This window comes from Vulpes vulpes, chromosome 15 (genome assembly GCF_048418805.1).
Source record: "Vulpes vulpes isolate BD-2025 chromosome 15, VulVul3, whole genome shotgun sequence".
NCBI classification, from domain to species: domain Eukaryota; kingdom Metazoa; phylum Chordata; class Mammalia; order Carnivora; family Canidae; genus Vulpes; species Vulpes vulpes.
Genome location: NC_132794.1, coordinates 48,801,652 through 48,823,622, shown reverse-complemented (window position 1 = coordinate 48,823,622; position 21,971 = coordinate 48,801,652). Strand labels below are relative to the sequence as shown.

At 49.3% G+C, this 21,971-nt stretch overlaps 1 protein-coding gene across 3 annotated transcripts in view; it reads left to right on the top strand.

Annotated features, from left to right (window-relative positions):
* The window catches only part of PLA2G4E (phospholipase A2 group IVE), a 59,140-nt gene extending 39,300 nt beyond the window's left edge, over positions 1–19,840 (top strand). For 2 of the 3 annotated variants that reach the window (XM_072738362.1, XM_072738361.1), the window contains exons 6-20: positions 1,311–1,353; positions 2,182–2,245; positions 3,123–3,283; positions 3,381–3,470; positions 3,855–3,892; positions 5,963–6,098; positions 7,357–7,493; positions 9,771–9,993; positions 11,964–12,078; positions 12,595–12,732; positions 13,054–13,161; positions 13,711–13,914; positions 14,937–15,103; positions 16,446–16,629; positions 17,099–19,238. In XM_072738362.1, the coding sequence (XP_072594463.1) occupies positions 1,311–1,353; positions 2,182–2,245; positions 3,123–3,283; positions 3,381–3,470; positions 3,855–3,892; positions 5,963–6,098; positions 7,357–7,493; positions 9,771–9,993; positions 11,964–12,078; positions 12,595–12,732; positions 13,054–13,161; positions 13,711–13,914; positions 14,937–15,103; positions 16,446–16,629; positions 17,099–17,319 (2,029 nt within the window). In that variant the 3' untranslated portion in view covers positions 17,320–19,238. Of the gene's footprint in view, positions 1–1,310; positions 1,354–2,181; positions 2,246–3,122; positions 3,284–3,380; positions 3,471–3,854; positions 3,893–5,962; positions 6,099–7,356; positions 7,494–9,770; positions 9,994–11,963; positions 12,079–12,594; positions 12,733–13,053; positions 13,162–13,710; positions 13,915–14,936; positions 15,104–16,445; positions 16,630–17,098 lie in introns of all 3 variants that reach the window. The other variant, XM_025998529.2, reaches the window with a different exon arrangement.
* Positions 19,841–21,971: the final 2,131 nt, after the last annotated feature.

The window sequence follows — 21,971 nt, the reverse complement described above, 5'->3', positions numbered from 1 at the left end:
GGGGTTATTAACCATCATTTTCAATGAAGAAAATAACCTAGGGTCCTAGGGATATGACTAGGCTGGGTACTCGAGTAGAATTGAGCCCCCAGAGCTAGAGGATAGGAAGGAGAGGAGAGAAGGAAAGGGGAGGGTAAAGAGGGCAGAACCCTGTTCAGGATGGTTTAGTGTGCCTTGTGATTGGGCAGCTGACTCCTCTCCATAGTCCTCATAGGGCTGAGCCCCTGGATTTAGGATAAGCCCGGGAAAAGGGGGAGGGGGAGGGGCAAGAGCTAGAACAAGAAAGCGTGTCAAACTCCACTCTGAGAGAGTCCTCTACCTAGGGGCTCTTGGAGCTCTTTGGGGTGCCTCATTTTCCATCAACAGCTGATTAACAAATTAAAATAAATTTTATCTCCCACTGAAGAACATCTGGGCTCTCTCCTCCAGTTCTTGATTCATCAAGACTTAAGGAAAAATTCCTGGTAGCTTGCAAAATGAAACATGTCAAAATTGGTAGTAAGTGTTGATCTGGAGATATAATCATCTTAGGCCTAATTTTGGCATGGGGGGCTGTGGACTCCCCTAGGCTAATTGTAATCTTGAGGGCTTATATTCTTGACTATATAACATGAAGACATTTTCTATATACCAGTCTCCTCTCTGGCTGGGTCAGAACTGTTCATTAAATACATGAATTAAATAAAGCACAGAAAGGAGAACGGGTCATTTCTGCCACCAGAACTGTTTATATCTGCTGCAAGTGGCAGGCTCAGGCCTTTCTCTGCCACCTGTTTATCTTCAGAGCTCCTTACAGTTGGGCATAGAGCATGGTTGGGCCTCTGATTGGGCATAAAAAACAGTTATCCCTTTTTTAAAAAATGGCACTCTTCTCCTCCTTCCAACTTCTACATTTTTTCCCTATTCTATTTAAAATGTATGCCATTTTTTTTCCTTGACAATCCATAGTTCTAAGGTTTCATTATTTTTTTTTTTAAGATTTTATTTACTCACTTGAGAGAGAGAGAGCATCAGGCGGGAGTGGCAGAGGGAGAGGGAGAAGCAGGCTCCCTCTAAGCAGGGAGCCCAATGTGGGGCTTGATCCCAGGACCCTGAGATCATGACCTGAGCCGAAGAAAGCCACTCAAACATTCAACCAGTGGAGCTACCTACAGCCCCCATGATCTAAGGTTTCTTAAGCTGCTATTTTTCATAAGTATCAAGGAGGCCATGCTACCTCATTATTGACCCTATTCAGGCTCTTTAACACCTTTGTGAGAAATCAAGCAAGAATAATATAACTGACCAGGCATTCTCATTTTGTTTTCCAGTCCCTCTCCACCTGAGTCCCTCATCACCAATGGTGTGCTGGTGGTAATTGTCCTTCCGGATTTCCGTAGTTCCAGAGTCCACACTTGGCTGCTGCTCTCAGGGGAACAGAACCATGGGAGAGAACATGGGCTCACCTGAGCCCCTGTCCTGAAGCATGCCAGGAACCAGGCTAACTAAAGCAGGCCAATGAGGGGCTTGGACGGGTGGGGCAGAGGGAGCCGGGGCATCTATCACCCTGGATCCCGTACCCCACAAGGACGACCTCTCCCCTTGGGAACCTCCCCAATTAAAGTACCTCCTTGGAAACAGCCTCCTCTCTGATTCAGCCTCTGTCCCATTTCCCCCAACTCCAACTCCTCTATAAGCACAAGTCCGATGTTTAAAAGATTTTCATAATTCAGCTATCGGTACAGATATTTCAATTAAATTCATCTAAAGCCTCGGGATTCGAGATCTCTCCCCCAGAAATCAGTCTTAGGGAGTTTGTGGTAAAAGAATCTGACTTCTAGAAGACTATTTTGTTGAAAGTTCTCACTTCCAAAGCTCACAGTGGAATGTTCTCTTTTTTGTTTGTTTGTTTGTTTTGGACCAAATCACTCAGCTTCCATCTCTGACCTGTAGCTGAGAGCATGACCCCTAGTAAATGGTGACCATACATCCTAGATTTTTCGGGATGGATTCCTTTTCACAACCATCTCTTAATGAGATGATAAGCCTTGATTGGGTTCAGAAAATGTAGTTGGTACACCCCAGAGTCGGCCCAAAATCAGACCAGCGCTGAATTTATGCCCTCATTCATGTCCTCCATTTGGCCTGGCAGAGGGTGGGGGCAACTGGTGCTCAGACTGACCCTCCTGTCCTTTGTTTCAGGCTCGTCAAGTCTCCTGCCTAGAGGTTCACACAGAATGCAGGCAGCAGAAGAAGAGCAGCAAAAGTAAGTCCTGTGACCTCCTCTGCTGCTGGGGACCGAACTGCCACATGGCTGCCCTGGGCTCCGTCTGGATTTAGCTTGGCCAGGGCTCCTCAGGATCAGCTCACCTTCGGGGTCATGAACCCCTGGTCTCCCTCTTGCTCTGTAAGGAGCATGCTCTTTTAGGCGCCCACATGACCCTCAGAACCTCTCGGGCCTGACAAGCACTGTGGGCAGGGGCCTGTGGCACAGCACTGCCCACCTGGCCCACTCAGGTCTGCGCTGCACTCCTGGTCTGCTGCAGTGGCCAGTCTCAAGGCAGGTGGGGTCTGACAACACCCAGGGCCCCCCTACCTGTGCCTGTTCCTCAAGGTCGGATTATAACTCATAGAGGGTCCTAGCGTCTTATAGCCGGTGGGGACCTAAGAGATCCACAATTACAAAACTTTTCAGTTCACCGCTCCATCCCATCTTACTCATGCAAGGCTTCCAGCCCTGGCCCAAGAGAAGAGAGCAGCATAGCTGCACAGACGTGGGAGGGGGAGGGAGGAAGAACCCACGCCCCCAAAATCTGGTGGTATGGTGAAGGCCCATTTTCAATGCAGCAGGAAGATGACCTTAGGGCACCTCCTGGAAAAGCAGAACCTGGCAGGGCTAGTACAGAGGATTCAGCATCTCAGGGCTTTCTAAGGACCTCATTTGTCAGCATCACACACAGCCTTGTTAAATACAGATTCCTGGGCTCTGCCTGACCCTATGGAATGAGACTGAGGCAACCCTAGGTATATGCCTCTAAACCCCTGTCCTGGGTTCTTCCAGCCCAACTTTTTCCTGGTTCAACTTGGGGTGTGGGGGAGGTCGGAGGCTTCTAGGGGCTCATCCCTCTTGTCCTCTATCCCAGTGAAGGACCTCCTGGTGACAGTGAAGGAGTCCTTCGAGCACACCCAACGCGTCTCACACTGCCGGGAGCCGTGCTGCCCAAACCCGGCCTGCTTCCACTACCCCAAATACTTCCAGCCCTGGATGCACACGGAAGTGCCCAAGAGCCAGTGGAGCCATGGGGTACAAGACAGTGGCAGTGGGGGTGGTATAGGGGACTGGTGCAGGCGGGGCTGCCAGAAAGCCCCTCACCCCTCACAGAACCCATCCATCCTTCCAGCTTTGCTGCTGCTGTGCACACAAGAAGAACAGCCTTGTCTGCCAGCCCCTTGATTGCCTCCCTGATGGCCAGACGGTGACCCTGCCAGTGGTAAGGGCCTGGGAGTGAGAAGGGGCCTGGTAGCAGCTTAGCCCCAAGCTCCCATGGGAAGGAGATGGGGAAAGCATGGGGGAGGTGATGCATGGGGGTCTCTCAGGCAGGTCAGAGGAGTCTTGTGGGGTAGGAAACTGCGGGCTGTGGTGTGGAGCCAAAGAGAGTGTGTAGAGGCGGAGTTGAGGATCGTAAAGGGAATCCAGAAGAAGGAATGAAGGTTGTGTGTGTGTGTGTGTGTGTGTGTGTGTGTGTGCACGCATGTGGGCTGTGTGTGCTGAGTCGAGTCAGGGTGGACAGTGTGGTGAGACTCCACTTCTTTGGTTGGGACCACTTGGCTCTAAATTGTCATCCCTGAAAAGCTGTTCATCTTTCAATTCCCAGGGTGAGAACTGTGCATTACACATGAAGACTACACCCTGGTAAAGCACCCTCTTTCTGTCTTTCTAAGTCAACTGAGGGAGTGATATGTCATTTTGATTTGCATTTCCCTGATGGCTAATGGTGTTGAGCATCTTTTCATGGGCTTATTGGCCATTTTTATATCTTTTTTTGGAGAAATGTCAATTCAAATATTTTGTCCATTTTTAAAGTGGGTTATTTGCCTCTTATTGTTAAGTTGTAAGCATTCTTTTTATACTCTGGATATAAGTCCCTTGTCAGATATATGATTTGAAAATATTTTCTCCTATTCTGGAGGTTGTCTTTTTACATTCTTGATAATGTCCTTGGAAGCAAAGACATTTTTTTAAAGATTTTATGTATTTATTTTTATTTGAGAGAGCACAAGCAGGGGGAGGGGCAGAGGGAGAGGCAGAAGCAGGCTCCTTGGAGGAAGTCCAGTGCAGTGTGGGGCTGGATCCCAGGACCCTGGGATCACAACCTGAGCCTCTGAGCTGAAGGCAGATGCTTAACTGACTGAGCTACCCACCCCGGGACCCTGGCAAAGACATTTTAAACTCTGTGAAATCTAGTGTATGTATATTTTTTCTTTTGTCACCTGTGCTTTTCATATCATATTTCAGAAACTATTGCTTAATCCAATAGTTGTGAAGATTTACTCCCGTGTTTTCTTCTAAGAGTTTTATGATTTTAGCTCTCACATTTAGGTCTATGACAGATTTTGAGTTAATTTGTGTATACAACGTGAAATAGGGATTCAGCTTAATTCTTTTGAATGTGGATATCCAGTTACCCCAACACCATTTGCTAAAAAGACTATTCTTTCCCCCCTTTGAATTGCTTGGCACCCTTGTCAAAAATCAAGTGACCGTTTACAATTTGATTAACTATTTGTCCTTGGACAAGTTATATAGCCTCTGTAGGTCACAGTTTTTCTCATCTGTAAATTGGAGCAAAACTAAGAGTACGTGTTGCCCTGAGGATCCAGTGAGAGAACACATGGGAAGTCCTCAGTGATCTGCAAGAGGGACACTCAGCAAATATCAACCAGTGTTATTACTGTTGTTTTATTATTTATTTTTTGTTGAGGCCAAGGAAAGAGTTATTTCTTCATAGTTGTGTCTGTAGGCCCATGTTCAACCTGGAGGGAACATGATGGCAAGGCTGCCAGGCTCTGGTTTCAAGGACATGTGATCTGGTTGGGGGTTCGGGCCACTAAGTAAGACTCAGGTCAGAAATTTGTCAAAGTCCATTCACCTGGAGTCCCTGGGGAACTGAGCCTGGGAGGACACTAGGGATGTACGTAGGCAGAGGGACGAAGCTTCTGGTGAAGGCAAGGGCTGCGCAAAGGCCTGGAACTGAGACTGCTTCTGGGCTCTGAGAGCTAACATGCCCTTCCGAGAAGTAGTGAAAGATGAGGCTGGACATATCATGTAGGGTTTTGGCTGCCAGGCCAGGAGCCTGGACTTGTCCAGGGCAAGGATGTGATAAAAAGAAGACACGTGTTGGACACACTATGGCAGCTCCTGCCCACCTGCCTTGCAGATCTATGGAGATGAGAGGGTGATGACATCAGGAATGTGAAAGGTTTTTGTCAATTGCACAAACACACAGAGGAGTATTTACTCCAGGACCAAGAAGAACTGGCTAGAGAATGTGAACTCCACAGAAGAGCCCTTATTGTAAAGCCTGGTCCAGAGAGATTGACCCAAAGGATCCCAGGGCTCCTTGTCACTGCTGTCTAGCCTCGGGTTATGGAAGATACCTGGGGGAAGCCTTTCTGGACTTTCCAGATAAGCTGAGGATGCAGAGGATTGGATTAGTCCCTGATTTTGTTGAGGCTCTGCTGAGAGTATGTCAGCTAAGGCTTTAGGGGCTTTCCGTTTGTCAATCTCATGAAGTGCTGAAGACAGTGCTGAGAGTTAAGCACAATTAGCCCCATTTTACAGATGAGAAAGCTGAGGCCCAAAGTCATAGAAATGGTATATGGCAAAACCAGGCTTCAAGCTGATGACCAACTGACCCTAAAACCTTATCTTCATGGCGGTGAAGCCTACAGGCCTACTTATCAGGCTCTTCTGTCTGCTTAGCCCTCAGACGCTGGATGTGCGGCTGGGCTTCAGCCTGTGTGCAGCAGAGCTGGAGTTCCTGCAGAAGCGGAAGGTGGTGGTGGCTCAGGCACTGAAACAGGTGCTGCAGCTGGAGGAGGACCTGCATGTGGATGAGGTGTGTAAGCAAAGGACTGCCAGCCTGGGAGTAAGTCTCCCTCTGAGCCGAGCTTGTCCTTCAGACACTACATCCTGCTAGCCACCCCCAAGTCCTACTTTGCCCCTGGGTGACCTCGCCACTACCTTTCCTGGGTGCCCAGTTGAGGGCCATGCTGGATGTGATTCAATCGTGGGTTTGCAAGGGTAGGGAAGGGCAAGGTAGGGAGTGAAAACAAGGAGCCGCAGCTGCTCCTCCCCATGCACTAAGGGATCCTGAGACGTCTTACTTACACAGGGACAAAAGGGCCTGCTCTCCCCAGCCAGGAAAATATCTAAAGCTCTACCACCTCTATCCAAAAGGCTGTGGGCTCTTCTTCAATTATCTTTTCCCCCAAATATGCACACATACACAACCCCCCAGAAAAAACATCAGTTGGAAACTATAGAGAAGCAGCTTCCCCTTGTAGGGCCAGCTTCTTCCCATAGGGCAGAAAGAGTGCCTTTGTTAGAGCCCTTTGTCACCTCCCTGGTACCGACTGAGGCCCACACCCCCTAGGCAGCAGATCACTAGTCCAATGCCTGCCTCCTGAGGCTGACCTTGGGCGAGAGGTTGGAGACCTCATGCCTGAGGAGGACTATGATGAGACTTTAGCCGACAGAAGGATCTTACTGTCCCTGCTCAAATAAAGAGAGTACATCTTGGCAAAGGTCCCCTCCCCACTCTCCTGTCTTGAGGGGAAAACACCAAGGACATCTCAAACCTATGTAAATCTAGAGGTGACATCTCTACTCCTTCCCACATCAAGAATTCAGTATTTCCTGCTATTGTTCATATGGTATATATTGAGCACTTATCATATGCCAGGTCTGGGCCTGGTGCCCTAATATCATATCCTTGTACAGAAGGAACCATTAGGGAATCACACACTAGCTGGGTTCTCGAGGGAGTCGCTCAACCCTCTGGACCCCAGTGTCATCATCTGTTAACCGTGGGCTAGGCTAACAGTGCTAAGAACTCTTCCAGCTATGGTGTTCTGATTGACCAAGCCATGTAAAGCTTCAGAGCCATTTACCCTCCCCAACTGTTGGGTTTGGAGCTAAGATCTAATTCTAGACCTACCCGATGGCCCATCACTCTGGGAAAGGCAGTTTTCAGGTCATTCGACGCCTCACTGTCTATGATCAGGTCCCTCCTCCACCGTTCTTTCTTAGCATCTATATGTCAGTCCATGTCTTCTCCTACCCAGCACCACTCCAACAGCTCTGTATGCTCCCAGGTACCACTGATAGCCATCATGGCCACTGGGGGTGGAACAAGATCCATGACTGCCATGTATGGCCACCTCTTGGCACTGCAGAAGCTGAACATCCTGAACTGTGCCAGCTACATCACAGGCCTGTCAGGGGCCACCTGGTAAGGAGCTGGGTGCTGCTGCCTGGTGGAGCCCAGAGCAAGCAGTAAACAGGCCAGCCTGGGGTCTCTGGTGAAGCTCTCTCTGTCCTAAGTTAGAGTGTCTCGCAAAACCTGGGCAGCTCTACCACTTACAGCCGTGTGACCTTGGGCAGCAGCTTCACTTCTCTGAGTCTTTAGTTTCAGAATCTGTAAGTAGTTAACAATGGCACTGCCCCATGGGGTCATTGTGAGAGGCTCTCCCAGTATTGGGTACCCTGGGGCTGTGGCCGGGACCCAGGAACACAGTGGCTAGCACTGAGTGAACCACTCCTGCCACTGACCCATCTTGCCCAGAAGATGCCTCCCTCTGCTCTGACCACACCAGCTCTCCTAGGGTGGGTAAGCTGGCCCAGCTGCTCTGGCTGCCCACGCTCCAGGCCACCCCCATCCTGGCCCCTCCCTCTGCCCTGGAGGCTTCCTCAGGCTCCCACCTCCTCGCTCCCTGCTGGGGAGCAAGGAAAGTGAGCCCCCCCAAGGTGATGCCAGTGTGAGGCCAATGTCTCCATGGGAACCACTGTGCCTAAGGCCCACAACACTTGTAGAGGCCCACAAAAAATGTTTTACTTTCTCTTAAGAGTAGGGGAAAAAAAAAAAAAAGAACGTCTAGGTTGAAGGAAATGTTTTAATAAATAGCATGATTATATTTGTTTTTATACAATAACCATAAAACATACATTTTAGTATTTTTATGGTGGAAGGGGCCCACTGAGGTCATAACACCGCCTGGTCCAGGTTGGCAGGGGCCTCTTGACCACCAGGGCTGCATCTTCTTCTGTCAGGGGCTCTGGTGGGCCTCTGAGCCTTGGAGGTCCCAAGCTGGGCCCCTCATCCTGGAGGAGCTCTAGGTAACTTATATTTGAGCAGTGGACATGAACTTGCCCTAGGAAGGCTAAGGGCTGCTGGTGCATCAGGAACTCCAAGGCTTCAGCCCAGATGAGACAGAAGGAGAGCTGACATTTATTGGCATTGCCCATGGATGGTACACTAAGGAGATAAAACTTGCTTCCATCAGGGCAGAGGGGCGCCTGCATCCTGGCAGTGCTAGACTGGGAGGAGCTGAGGGGCCCTGGGAGTGGGGGGAGGGAAGGGGATCTCCTGGCCTGGGAAAGCACTGGAAGTATTCTTTTAAAATCAATCATTTATAATGATTTTGAAAGCTCTTTCAACATATAAAAGTAAGAGTGAATCTTACGGAGAGCAGGGTGCTTTTTGTTGATGAAATCTCTTGACCAACCCCCACCTTCCCAGACCAGAAACAAAGCCTGTGAAGGAGGAGGCCACTGTTCAGACAACAGGGACATCGCAGACTGTGGAGTACGGGGTTCCCGGGTGCTGTTCTGACAGAGACAGAAAAGCTGGGTCCAGGCCAAGAAGAGGCAGTGATCCAGGGCTAGAGGGATCTCCGTCTTCATTCTACTCCTTCCCACTGCCCACATATAAGCTAAGAAGAAAAGGGGGAAATCAATCTTTACCCAGCATCATTATTGTGGGAATTGTGGCAGAGTGGAAAGAGTCCAGGATTTGGAATTAGCCAAGCCTGGGATCAAATGTTGGCCTCGCCATGCCACGACCCAGCAATTACTTTGCTCTGGCTACTGTTCTAACCACTTTAAATTGCATTAACTCATGTAATCTTCTCAATAACTCTTTGAAGTAGGTATAATTATCATTTTCCCCATTCTACAGATGGGAAAACTGATATGAAGAGCGGTTAGATAACTTGCCCAAGATTACACAGCTAGTGAGTGGCAGAGTCTGGTTTTGAACCCAAGAAGATCTGGGTCCAGAATCCTCACTCTTGTTTTTTTTTTTTTTTTTTTTTTTTTTAGATTTAATTTATTTGAGAGAGAGAGCATGAGCTGGGGCGGGGGTGTGGGGGGGACAAGGGGCAGAGGGAGAGGGAAAGCAGATTCCCCACTGAGCAGGGAGCCTGATATGGCTCCATCCCAGGATCCTGGGATCATGACCTGAGCCAAAGGCAGACACTTAACTGACTGAGCCCCCCAGGCACCCCCAGAATCCTCACTCTTAAGCAACATGCTATACCTGGCACGTGGTAGGCAGTCAAGAAATGGTGGCCACTGTGACTCTGAATAATAATGCCCCCTCTTTCCCTCCAGGCCCTTCTCCTGGTGGGTTAGGCTCTCCCATGATCTGTCCACTCTCTCTATAGCCAGATTCCCGTTTTCATTGGACCAGGGCTGGCTCAGTTCTATCCCCACGCGTGTCTCTCTCCAGGACCATGGCTACCTTATACCGTGACCCCGACTGGTCCTCCAAAAATCTGGAGCCTGCCGTACTTGAGGCACGGAGGCATGTGGTCAAGGACAAGATGCCTGCCCTGTTCCCAGACCAGCTCTCCAAATTCCAGGAGGAGCTTCGGCAGCGCAGTCAGGAAGGCTACAAAGTCACCTTTACAGATTTCTGGGGCCTGCTGATTGAGGCCTGTCTGGGGGATGAGGTAAGTGCTCAGCATCTTCTGAGGTCCAGTGTGCCCCATGGATGTCCAGCTCTCTTTCTTCATTGGGGAGGGGGTGGGGGTTTAGACTTACTTCTCAGAAGGAAGTTAGCTTAGATCTGCAGATTTACTTGTGGACTGTAGGAGGCGTGAAGTGCCCAAATGCATGATGGAGGAAGATGGTGGAACTGTCTCCCCACATCCCTTTAGTGACTGAGACCCCTGTGGTGGGGATGGCTTAGATGCTGTCCTGCAGAGTGGCAGCGTGTCCCCCTTGGCCAAGACACCAGGAGAGAACACAGGGAGGGAGCTGGAGGAGGCTGGCAAGGCATTAGACTGTGATACAAGTCTGACCTCAAGTGGAGGAGAGAGGGAAGAAGGGCTGTGAGAAGCATCCTAGACTGCTTGTCTAGAAGGTTCAACAAGGCCCTTGGAGAATCCTCTAAACAAGTTGTCTGTCAGGAGTTTGGTGACCTCCGTGGGCATGAATGGGCCTGCCTCAGGATCCCTGCTGCTCAGTCATGTGCTGGGAGCTGCCCAATGAGAAGTGTGACCCCAGTGCAAATTCAGCCATGGATTTCAGAGCACAGCAGCTAATGCCCTTGAGTCGATCATACTCCTTGCAGTTGAAAGTCTGTAGGGCTCCTTCTCATGGCCACCTCACAGAGGATGGGCCCAAGGAGGTTCCTTTCTGCTCTGAGATCCAACAATCTGCATACTACGTGCCCAAGAAGAAAAGCAGTCTGTGCTGGTGCTCTCAGCTGCTAGAGCACCATGTGGGATGTGGACAGCAGTGGCATCTGCAGGGGACACCATGGTCCTGGACATCAGGGTGAGCTCAGCAGACACCCAGACCCTTCTAGCTGCACAGGCCCCAGGGAGGACCGACTTTAGCTGTTGCTTGGCCCCAAAGCAGAGCATCCCACCTAGTTTCTGTCCAGACCTATCTCTGGATCTCTGTCCCACTCCCAAAAGTATCTGAGGAGTTCTGAACTCAAAACAGAACTTGCCAGGAAACGGACGGTAGCAAATTATTTTCTAGGAGGTCCCTAGATGAAGTCATCCTGAAAATGAAAGATGACCTGAACCTCATCTTCAAAGTGCATTCATTCCTTTATTTTTTTTCTTTCAAAAAAAAAAAATTAAGTGCCTCCCACATGTCAGAAACTGCTAGGCAATAGAGATTCAGAACTGAGGTACTCACAGCTTTCGATGGATCCCACCCACTCTCCCCTTCTTCATAACCCACCATCTAATCTGTCCTTATGATGAAGCAGGGCAGGCAAAGACTGAAGGTGTTGGCTTTTGGATTCAGGCAGGTTGGGGTTTCAATTCTGGTCTTGCTCTGTGCTATTCCTTAAATTACAGCAATAAGTGGTAGTTAATATTTCTGACAATATTTAGTGCCCCGTGTGATGAGGAAGAAAGCACCAAGGCTTTTGATAACAGAAATCTGAGTGTTGCCTGGGGTTTGATATGGGGAGGGACTTTGGCTGCCATCAGGTACACCATTTCCAAACCTTTTGTTTGAATTTTTTAAAAAGCAGCTTTTTCTCTCCCTCCCAAGTAAATTTTATGATGGAGCCCAATGTGCAAAGCGGATAAGAAAAATGGACCTGCTCTAGTGTATGCGGGGTGGAAGATGATGGGGATGAAGAGGGACAGTGGTGGCCTTTTCCACCCCGACCTTTTCATTCTATGGTCCTTGAGACATGGGGAGATCCTGGGACTCTGAGGGATAGCCCTAAACTGCAGATTCGGGCCCACTCTCATCCATATGTCTGGGATGGTGAAGAGCCCAGGGATGAGTGAACATTCTACAGGTACATTTGAAGAGCAGGTTTGACTGGTATTGCCTAGTGACCTGGTGAGCTCAGGATGCAGGAAATGGCCTGCTGGACGTCCAGACTGTCCCCTAATTCTGCTCTCCCTCTAGGCTGCTGCTTCTCCTTCACCATTTCATTTCCCCACAGAGAAATGAATCCAAACTATCAGATCAGCGTGCTGCTTTGAGCCAAGGCCAGAACCCCCTGCCCATCTACCTCACCATCAATGTCAAGGATGATGTAAGCAACCAGGATTTCAGAGGTAACACTGGTGGCTAGAAATTTATAAGGGTGTCCCTTCTCAGCAGGCAAAGGTACCCAGTACCCCAGCACACACACAACCCACTACACACTTTTGCTGACCTTCACCTTGACTTTGCTACCTCTTCTTTGTGGGTGGACTAGGCTGGTGGGGTTTCATGGCTTTTCTAGGAGCAGAGATTTGATGGGACAGGGGTAATCAAGTTAAGAAGGGAAGGGGTTCTAGATATTTCCTAAGGTGCCCAGAATGAGGGACTCTGGATACCTATCCTGCTTTAAAGTCAAGTGTGGTCTCTGTTTATCCAGTTTGTGGAGCAAATGAGCCATGAGGGTTGCAAAGCGGTGTTTTGTCTGGCAGCAGAAGCCAGTTGTGGGCGCCCCCATGTGTCCTGTGGGGGAACTGTGGCCTCCCTGTGCCGGGCACCCCCAAGGCCCAGGACCTGTAGGAGCCCTGAGGAGGGAGGGCTGGGCTGTCCAGGCCTGAGCCTGACACCCTGCCGTGCTGCTTCATGTGCAGAGTGGTGCGAGTTCTCTCCCTACGAGGTGGGCCTGCAGAAGTATGGGGCCTTCATCCCCACAGAGCTCTTCGGCTCCAAGTTCTTCATGGGGCGGCTGATGAAGAGGATCCCAGAGTCGCGGATGTGCTACATGCTAGGTGACTCCTGGCCTGGGAGGCCTGTGGGAATCCTTTCAAGTAGAGGAGTAACAGGGAGGCATGCTCTATTCCCCCACAATCCTGTCCTGGGTGCTGGTGCTGCTTTGGGTTACCCCTTGAGCAGGTGACCCTCCTGCATTTGCCAGCATGCCCTCATCAGTCATGGGTGTCCAGCTGCACAGTGGGGAGGGAAACCAAAGTCTGTCTCACTCCCTGAGCAGCTCAACTTGGAGGGAACATCAAGACCAAGGTAGAAGCAGTCGATCTTTGGGGTCTGGGGGCTCTGGGGCAGAGCTGCTCACGGCTGGCCCTGCTCCCTAGGCTTGTGGAGCAGCATCTTCTCCCTAAACCTGCTTGATGCCTGGAATCTGTCCCAAAGCTCGGAGGAGTTTTTCCACAGGTGGACGAGGGAGAGAGTGCACGACATCGGTGGGTGACCCCACTGGCTTTCCCTCTTGGTTGGGCAATGCGGGGAGGGGCGGATCACAAACACAGGACCAGTCCACCTGCCACATGTTTCAATGTCATCTCTGTGGTTCAGAGATGACACAGTAGCTAGGGTTAGATAACCCTTGCCTGGAGAGGAGGGTGACTGGAGGTCAGTCACAAGCTTCAGGGGCCAGCTCCGGCTGACTAGGGGTTGGGGAGGGCTGGCAGAGGGCACAGTGCCAAGGAGAGCTAAGGGGGTGGCGATCTAGGAGCACAGTTACAGGTGGCTGATTCCCAGTCCAGATTCCCTGTCCTCTCTGGGACTCCCCTTACCTGTCATCACCCCTCTTTCCCACCACCCTGTCCCTGTTCTCTCACCTGAATCCTCCTGACTCCAGTGCCAGGATCTTAAAACCTAGGCAAGGAAGGTATGAGCGGCACTCACGGTGGCTGGCCCTTGGGTGCCAGGTAACAATGCAGTGCTTCACCTGGGCAATCTGGGGACCCCAGCTCTTATGACTTGCCTTCCATCCTCCCTCTCCCCCACAGAAGATGAGCCACTCCTGCCTGAAATTCCCAAATGTGATGCCAACGTCTTGGACACTGCGGTGGTGATCCCAGGGTCATGGCTGTCCAATACTTTCCGCAGCATCCTCACCCATCGGGCCTTTGTGTCTCAGTTCCACAACTTCTTGTTGGGACTGCAGCTGCACACAGACTATCTCCAGAACAGCCAGTTCTCCATATGGAGAGGTAACCCTACCTGGCTGCCTGCCTCTGTTCCGATAAAGGGGGAAGTGCATGTTGAGGCTGCCGTGGAGAAAGGACGACAAAATTCCTCTGACCATGTTCATGGATCAGAGTGTATCCCATGGTGTATTCCATGTTTGGTGAGGTTCTGAATGGCAGATGGAACAGTGTTAATATTTAATTAATTGAATTTGTACAACAATCCCAGCAGGTAAAAGTTGGGACCCTGGTGGGGAAATGTGGGTGCTGACTTTCTTTAATTGTACTCTGGGGGCACCTTTTAATGTGAATGGTGCTCCCTAGAATTGGGCAGGGATGACCCAGCTCAAGAACTCCCAAATAGTTAAGTGGCAAAGCCAGGTCTTAAACTCAGCACCTCCTCCCCATCCTGCTGAGGCTTGAAGGTTGACCTGTTGCCATCTTTGGTATTACCCTTGACCACAGCCTGTAAATGGCTGCATTGGGCCTGGCCTAATGATCCTTATGCTCACTGGGGATGAAAGGGCAGGGCTCTGGGCTTAGGGTTTGTACTAATTTATGATATTCTTACAACCTTTTTTTAAAAAAAGATTTTATTTATTTATTCATGAGAGACAGAGAGAGAGAGAGAGAGAGAGAAGCAGATGGAGAAGCAGGCTCCACGCTGAGAGCCTGATGCGGGAGTCGATCCTGGGTCTCCAGGATCACGCCCTGGGCTGAAGGCAGGCGCTAAACCACTGAGCCACCTGGGGATCCCCTCTTACACCCCTTTGACCCCACAAGCTCTGTGGCTGAGTCAGAGTGGGTTTTCTATGTATGTTCCATTAAAGACTTGCTACAACCCCAAGATAACGCTGTTCTTCATCAGCACACCCCAAGGGGCACTGGGACTTACTGGGCATCCTGGCTAGAAGGGGGAGGGATCGAGGCCCAGGCCCAGGTGAAGGAGCTCCAGGCAGAGCATTGTGTCCACACCAGCTGCCTGTGACCATCCGCTGAGATCAGGTCACCAGGGCATGATAATAACTGGAAATCTTGGCTTTCAGACACAGTGCTAGATGGTTTCCCGAACCAGCTGACAGAGTCCGTGAACCACTTGTGCCTGTTGGACACTGCATTCTTCGTCAACTCCAGCTACCCGCCCCTCCTCAGGCCTGAGAGGAAAGTTGACCTCATCATTCACCTCAATTACTGCGCTGGGTCCCAGACAAAGGCAAGTGTAACGAAGAAGGTCTCCTGCCTGAGCAGGAGCACAGTGCCTCTTCTGAGACAGGCCACTGACCGAGCCCCACAAAACTGGGAAATGGGAGAACATGCATTCCCCACAGGCCCCAAGACTTAGCATCAGAGAAACTCAAGCTGCTTTGCTTGATGTGAGGTTAGCCATTCAAATCTCAGGGGGCAGCCATCTGGCCCTCATATGCAGTGTGGGCTTTAAGTAGTCTCATGGAGCAAATTCTAGTTTTATTTCTGGGCAATTTTATTATCTGAGCATTTGCTGTATTTGGCAATTCATCAGAAGAAAAAGAGAAAGAGAGAGAGGAAAGAAAGAAAGAAAGAAAGAAAGAAAGAAAGAAAGAAAGAAAGAAAGAAAAGAAGGAAAGAAAGAAAAGGAAAAGAAAGAAAAAAAGAGTTTTAAAAAATAACCATAATAGAGTTCAGTCAATTCTAAAGTTTTGTACCACTTTGAGATCTTATAATGTCCTATTTTCAAAATAATCGCATTACCCCTTTGCCCAGGAAATATGACCCTCTGTGTGATTACATTAAAAACCAGGACCAGAGGTTTTTATTTTTTATTTTTCTCTATTTACCTTTGAAAAGTTCTGGTCTTTTAAGGGGAAGAAATTCTTTTTTGGTTTCCTTTAATACAGTCCTGTCCTGAAGCCCAGGAAAGGGGAGTACAGACCAAGGAGAAGCATGACACCAGTGATAATGACTCGAGTTCATAAATGAGTGACAACATGCTTTCCTACACATGCTCTCACTTGATCTTTACACCAGCTCTTGGAGGTAGATGGCCCAACTGCTATTATTCCCGCGTTACAGGTTAGGAAACTGAGGCACAGAGATGGGAAGTGGCTTGTTCAAGATCACTAGTGAGCTTGCAACAGAGGCCTGAACTAAGGGGATTCTGACACTCTCAGTCCACAGCTCTTTCTGTTAATGTCACATTTATAAAGATGCCCTTTCAGAGTCCTTTCCAGCCTTGTGGCCTTCTGGCAGTTCCAAAGGCCATGCACCTCCCATGGGAGCCTGGCCAGACATGGCTCTACGCAGCATAGCTCCAGTCACCCTCAGGCTGCCACTCACGTCTATCAGGTCCGTGTTTGGGTGAAGTGTCACTGAAAGGGCTTCTGTCTACCTTCAGGAGCTTGCAATGGACACACACCAACCTATTGCCTCAGGCCCTTTGTTCTAAAATTAGCGCAAACAGGCAAAGTAGTTGCAGACCTGAGACTTGGCTGGGGAAATCAGGAAGCTGCTTCTAAGAGTCCGGGTTTCTTACCACCACCACCACCCCCAATACTCAAACATGTCCTGTGATATTCCAGCCCATGAAGCAAACATGTGAGTACTGCACCATGCAGAACATCCCCTTCCCCAAATACGAGCTGCAGGAGGAGGAGGACAACCTCAAGGAGTGCTACTTGATGGAGAACTCCCAGGACCCGGATGCCCCCATTGTGATTTTCTTCCCACTCATCAATGACACCTTCCAGAAGTACAAGGCCCCAGGTAGGCCGCCTCTGAGCTCTGTTCCCACCGCCTACCCCCACTCCTGGCCTGGGGCCGACAGCTCCTATCGTTAGACTTGTGCAGTCTTCTGACTTTACTAACAGGGAAGCCAGGCTTAGCTCTAGTTTGAACCAACCTGGGTTTTGGGAAGAAAGCAAAGCCCTCCAGCTTGCATTAGCCAGTAATGTCCCCCTCTACTGTTTCAGTCACCCACCATTTACTGACATCCCACCATGGGCCTGGTGCTGTGTCATGCTAGGGAGGCCCCACGATGGGCAAGCTGCATCCCTGCCCTGAGGAACTTGGAGGTGTGCATGTGCATGCGTGTGTGTGTGTGTGCATGTGCATGTGTATGTGTGTTTTCATGCAGGTGTGTGTGTCCATGTGTGCTGGGACAGGCCACAGGGAGAGATACAGACACAAGTCATTACAACCTTCCATGTATAGCAAGTCCTTCTGCTGCCTCCAGGTGTGGAGCGAAGCCCTGAGGAGCTGGAACAGGGTCACGTGGACATTTATGGCCCTCAAACTCCATATGCTACCAAGGAGTTGACATACACAGAGGCTGCCTTTGACAAGCTGGTGAAGCTCTCTGAGTACAACATCCTGAATAACAAGGACAAGCTCCTTCAGGCCTTGAGGCTGGCGGTGGAGAGGAAGAAACGCCCGAAGAGCCAGTGTCCATCCTAAGTCCCAGCCTCACTAATCCCATATCTGCTTCTAAGGTTGGGGGCGCAGAGCCCATTAGGGCTGACCGGCCTGCACAGCCATCTCTGCTCTCTGGCAAGGGATGTAGGCGGGCTAACCTGGGCTTTCTATCAAAAAAAAAAAAAATCAAAATTTTAAAAAGTTGAGGGAGATAGAAAGAGAAAAAGGAACATAACACAAGCATGTGTCAGAATTATATAGCCACAGGTATTTTTTTAAACCTTTCCCTAAAGGGAAGGGGGTCCAGTAGCCACAGGGTCCCATGCATGCCCAAAGTGTGGAGAATAAAAACGTGGCTCAACGAAGAGACTGGTTCCCCAGAAACCTCAGCCTATGAGCTGGAGCTCAAAGCCCTCTCGACTCTACTCCTCTCTGCCTCCTGGAACAGGGGGCCTCCAGGAATAAACAAGAGGACCTGAGGAGGACTCTGGGTTCTCTGGGGGAAAAAATGCCTTTGTTAAATTTAAGGCAATTATGTTCTTGTGATTTTTATAGGCTATTATATTTTGTGGTTTTCATTTTTATGAATCAGGGTATTGATAGATAGTATGAGGCTAGAAGGTCCAGGCAGAGCATTAGACCGAGCGCTAGTCTCTTCAACAACAAAGCCAAACAAGTGACTGATGGGTTTCAGCAGGCCCTCCCTAGCCACTCAGAGCCCCAGGACTGGTGATTCCCTGGGATCTCCATCAGGCAGCCTCATCTGAGCACCCAGATCCAATGAAATACCAGGCAAAGCCCAAATCTGCAGCTCAGGTTCACTGAACAAGGATCTGGGATGTAGCTCAGGGACATCTGAGCAGGTAAATGGAGTCAGGCATCAGGCCAGTGCTCACTGACCAACCAGCTCCAGGGGCTCTCCTCAGTTCTCTTCTCACCTTCTAGATGGTTTCTCTGCCCTGCCCTGAGGCTTTCTAGATGTGATTATTTATTTCTAAATGGGATTCCCTTATTTATCATGTAAGCACCGTGGCCAGTACATCCCACCTCTTGGAGAGTTGCCCCAAGAGAAAAAAATAGGAAGAATCAACCCTTAAAGGAGTAGGTTAGCCTTGAGGAGGAAGCCCATCCTTGCAGAAGGCTTGCAGATAAATCACTGGGGACACAGAGAAGCCCTGTCAAAGTATCCAGGTCTCCCATCAGGCTAGGAACTTGACTAAAGAAATATATAACCTGAGCCACTGAGATGCCCAGGCTGATAGAAGGTGTGACCAGAAAGGCATGTGGTCCTCATGAAGCCCAGCAAATCTGGAAGACTTGGCCATCTTTCTTGGCCTCTAAGAAAGGCCGTCTTTCCTGCCTCCCTAAGCAGCCCTTTGGTTGTTAGGAAATGAGTGGTGACAGGTAATGAAAGTTCAGAAAAGTCGGCTTCCAAAATCCATCCTTACTACACAAAATATGTGGAGGTGTACTGGTTACTAATGCAGAACCTCTGGCCCCACCTGAGGTCTGCTGAATCAGAATCTGCATTTTAAGGAGATTCCTACCTCCTATCTAAACCTCCTATCCCATCCTCAAGATGGCTACACATATTAAATTTAAGAGGTATGGATTTATGCCATACTCTCCTATAAGCTTGGAAAGCAAGACTCAATCAACTCCCCTAAGCCACTGGTAAACAGGGCTCCTGGACCTGTAAAACTGGTCCCCACCCTCAGATAATGCTGACCTGGGACGCCACTCACCCCCTCCATTTGAGCAGCCAACAGCTTCCACTTCAACATCTTTTCTTTCCATCTGCAAAAACAGGCTCTCCTTAAATTAGAGTGAGCCACGCTGTAAGACCTGTTTGCTGCAACAGTGAAGACAGCCCTGCCTTGGATTCATCCAAGTGCGTACAATGAGGCTCATAAAATCATTGTATTATTTGAACACAGAATAAAATGGCCATGTGGGGTAAATGCTGTTGACTCATCTTTATTCATTATCCAATGCTGCAAAACCAGCCCAACTCCTGCCCTCATCCTGCCTGGGCTTCTTGCACGCCACCACCGGCAGTATGCAAAGGCTATTTCCACCCATCCCCTTCCTCCTCTGCTGTCTTGTGGTGGGGCGCTCCTCTGTTTTTATGAAGCCGTATCAGCCACCAGTAGAGCACCAGCTCTTGCTGCCTGATGCTGTTTGAAGCTCAGATGGTTTTCAGGAAGCACTGAGTGACAGGAAGGATGGGCAGCCAGCACCAGCTGAGCACCTATGGAGCTCGGCAGTCGCCAAACATTCTCTGCTTTTCAGGAACTTAGATTTGAATTGGGATGGAGTGGGGCGAGGTGGGAGGACATGAAAAGATTTGTATATGAATTTGAGAAGTTAAATAGCGACTTAGCTTCTAAAACAATGGCAGCAATGTCACAGAGCAGGAAAGGAGCAGGGGGCACACAAGGGATAAGGACAGAGTGTTATCAACTCTGAGAGGGCAAGGGCACAGTCCTGGGGAAGTCAGGGAGGCTCCCTTGTCAGCTTCCCTGCTCTCTGTCTCTAATATAATAAAATAGGAAAAATTAAATTCTTCTCACCCTCCAGTGTCTCTTTGCTCATTTGCCCTTTCCTTCCCAAGAGAGCAGCCAACATACCACCCTGCCACATGGCTCAGTCACCCTGTCCCCCAGCAGATGTTTTCTGTCCCTACATCCCCACGAAAACACTTCTCCCCAAGGTTACCAATGTCCTAATTGCCAGATACACTGAGCCAAATGGCACCAGTTCTTTACAGGCTTTATCTTATTTGATTGTTCTCGATATTTGGCACTGTGGACCACTCCTCCTTCCTGAAACCCTCCCTTCCCACGACTTCCTTGCCAACAGCAGTTCAATTCAACTCCACCTGCAAATATTTCTTGCCTTCTCACTACATGCCAATCACTGTTGTAGGCACTGGGACAACAAAAATGATTAACAATTGACCCCATACTTCAAGGAGCTTCCTTCTGGTCCCACGTAGAAGGACTTCAGAAAAACAGAGCCTTGCAAAAACAAAGGGAAAGTTCCATACTAGCTGTGTACACATGGGGAACGCATTAGGGGCTGCCAACTAATCTCCCCCTAGAGGGAAGGGGCTGAGTTTGCTGGACGCCATCCATCCTGGATGTTTTCCCACCTTCCAGTCCTTCCTGTGGTCTCACTCTGCTTTCCATTAGCTGCCTGTATTCCCTGAGGTTCTCTCCTTAGCTCTCCTCTCTTTTCACTCCATACTCTCCAATCTCATCTACACTCAGGACTTCAGCTACCACTCCTATCTTTAAAATTCTCTAACTTTTAGCTCTAGACAAGCCAGTGTCCTAAGTTCTCAATTCATGTATTCAAATTCCATACCACTTAGCATTCCTTCCTAACAACATCAAAAAGATCAAAAAGTTAGAGTATCTTGAAGAAGATAGAAGAAATGTATTTCTCTATTAGATACCCAGCCTCCTTTCAGCTCTTGCTTCTGCCATCCTCAAGTTTGCCTTCTGGACCAAGATGGCTGCTGGAGTTCCACCCATCATGTCCACATTCCAGGCAGCAGGAAGGATAAAGGGATCTGAATTCCTCCTGACAATGAACACACCAGACTAGCCCTGTTCTGCCTAACTCTGGATTTCTTTTCTGTAACAGAAAACTAAACTTTTACCTTAACCAGATAATGAGAATTGTCCCAATTGTCTATGAGCAAACAAACCCCAAATATAATGGCATAAAATAACCACCATCTGATTATGCCCACAGATTCTATGGGTCAGGAATTTAGAAAGAACACAGCAAGGACAATTCTTATTCATGTGTGGGGCCTCTGCAGAAATGACTTGAACTGCCTGGGGAGGACTCAGATGCCGGGGGTCTAGAATAGCCGGAGCCGAAGGATCTACCTCTGAGGTGGCTCTTTCATTCACATGTCTGGTGCCTGGGTGAGAAAGGCCAGGAGGGATAAAGGACAGGCTCAGTTTGATTGACTGTCAGAGCACCTTCATGTGGCCTCCCCAGCATGGTGGTTTCAAGATAACCAACCTTCTTAAATGGCAGCTCAGGGCTCCAAGAGTAAATGTTACATAGTGGCAGGTGCGTGGTATATTATGATCTAGTGTCAGAAATCACAGACATCACTTCCACAGTACTCTTGGCAGAAGCACTCACAAGCCAACCTAGATTTAAGTGGAGGGGACCAACATCCCATCTCAGTCAGAGGCATGTCAAAAAATATGTGTGGCTATATTTCAAATTCCAGCCTGCTGTAATTGAATCCTTTTTTTTTTAAATGTTATTTATTTATTCACGAGAGACACACAGAGAGAGAGGCAGACATAGACAGAGGGAGAAGCAGACTCCTGACAGGGTGCTCAATGTGGGACTCGATCCCCAGACCTGTGATCACAATGCCCTAAGCTGAAGGCAGAGGTTCAATTGCTGAGCCACCCAGGCATCCCAGTAATTGAATCTTTAATGTTGACCTTCCCTCTCTTACACTACATGAATGTCACATTTTTGGTTTCTGTTACTGCAGATTCCATTTCTGGTAACAAATTCAGTGTAAGTTAGGAATTCCTTTTCATCTCTGATAGCAGAGACCTAACAAATAGGAGCTTCAAAACATTCATGAAAAAGAGCCCACAGGGAGGCATCCAAGCCTGGCATGGCACTTCTCTGATACATCAGGGATTCTG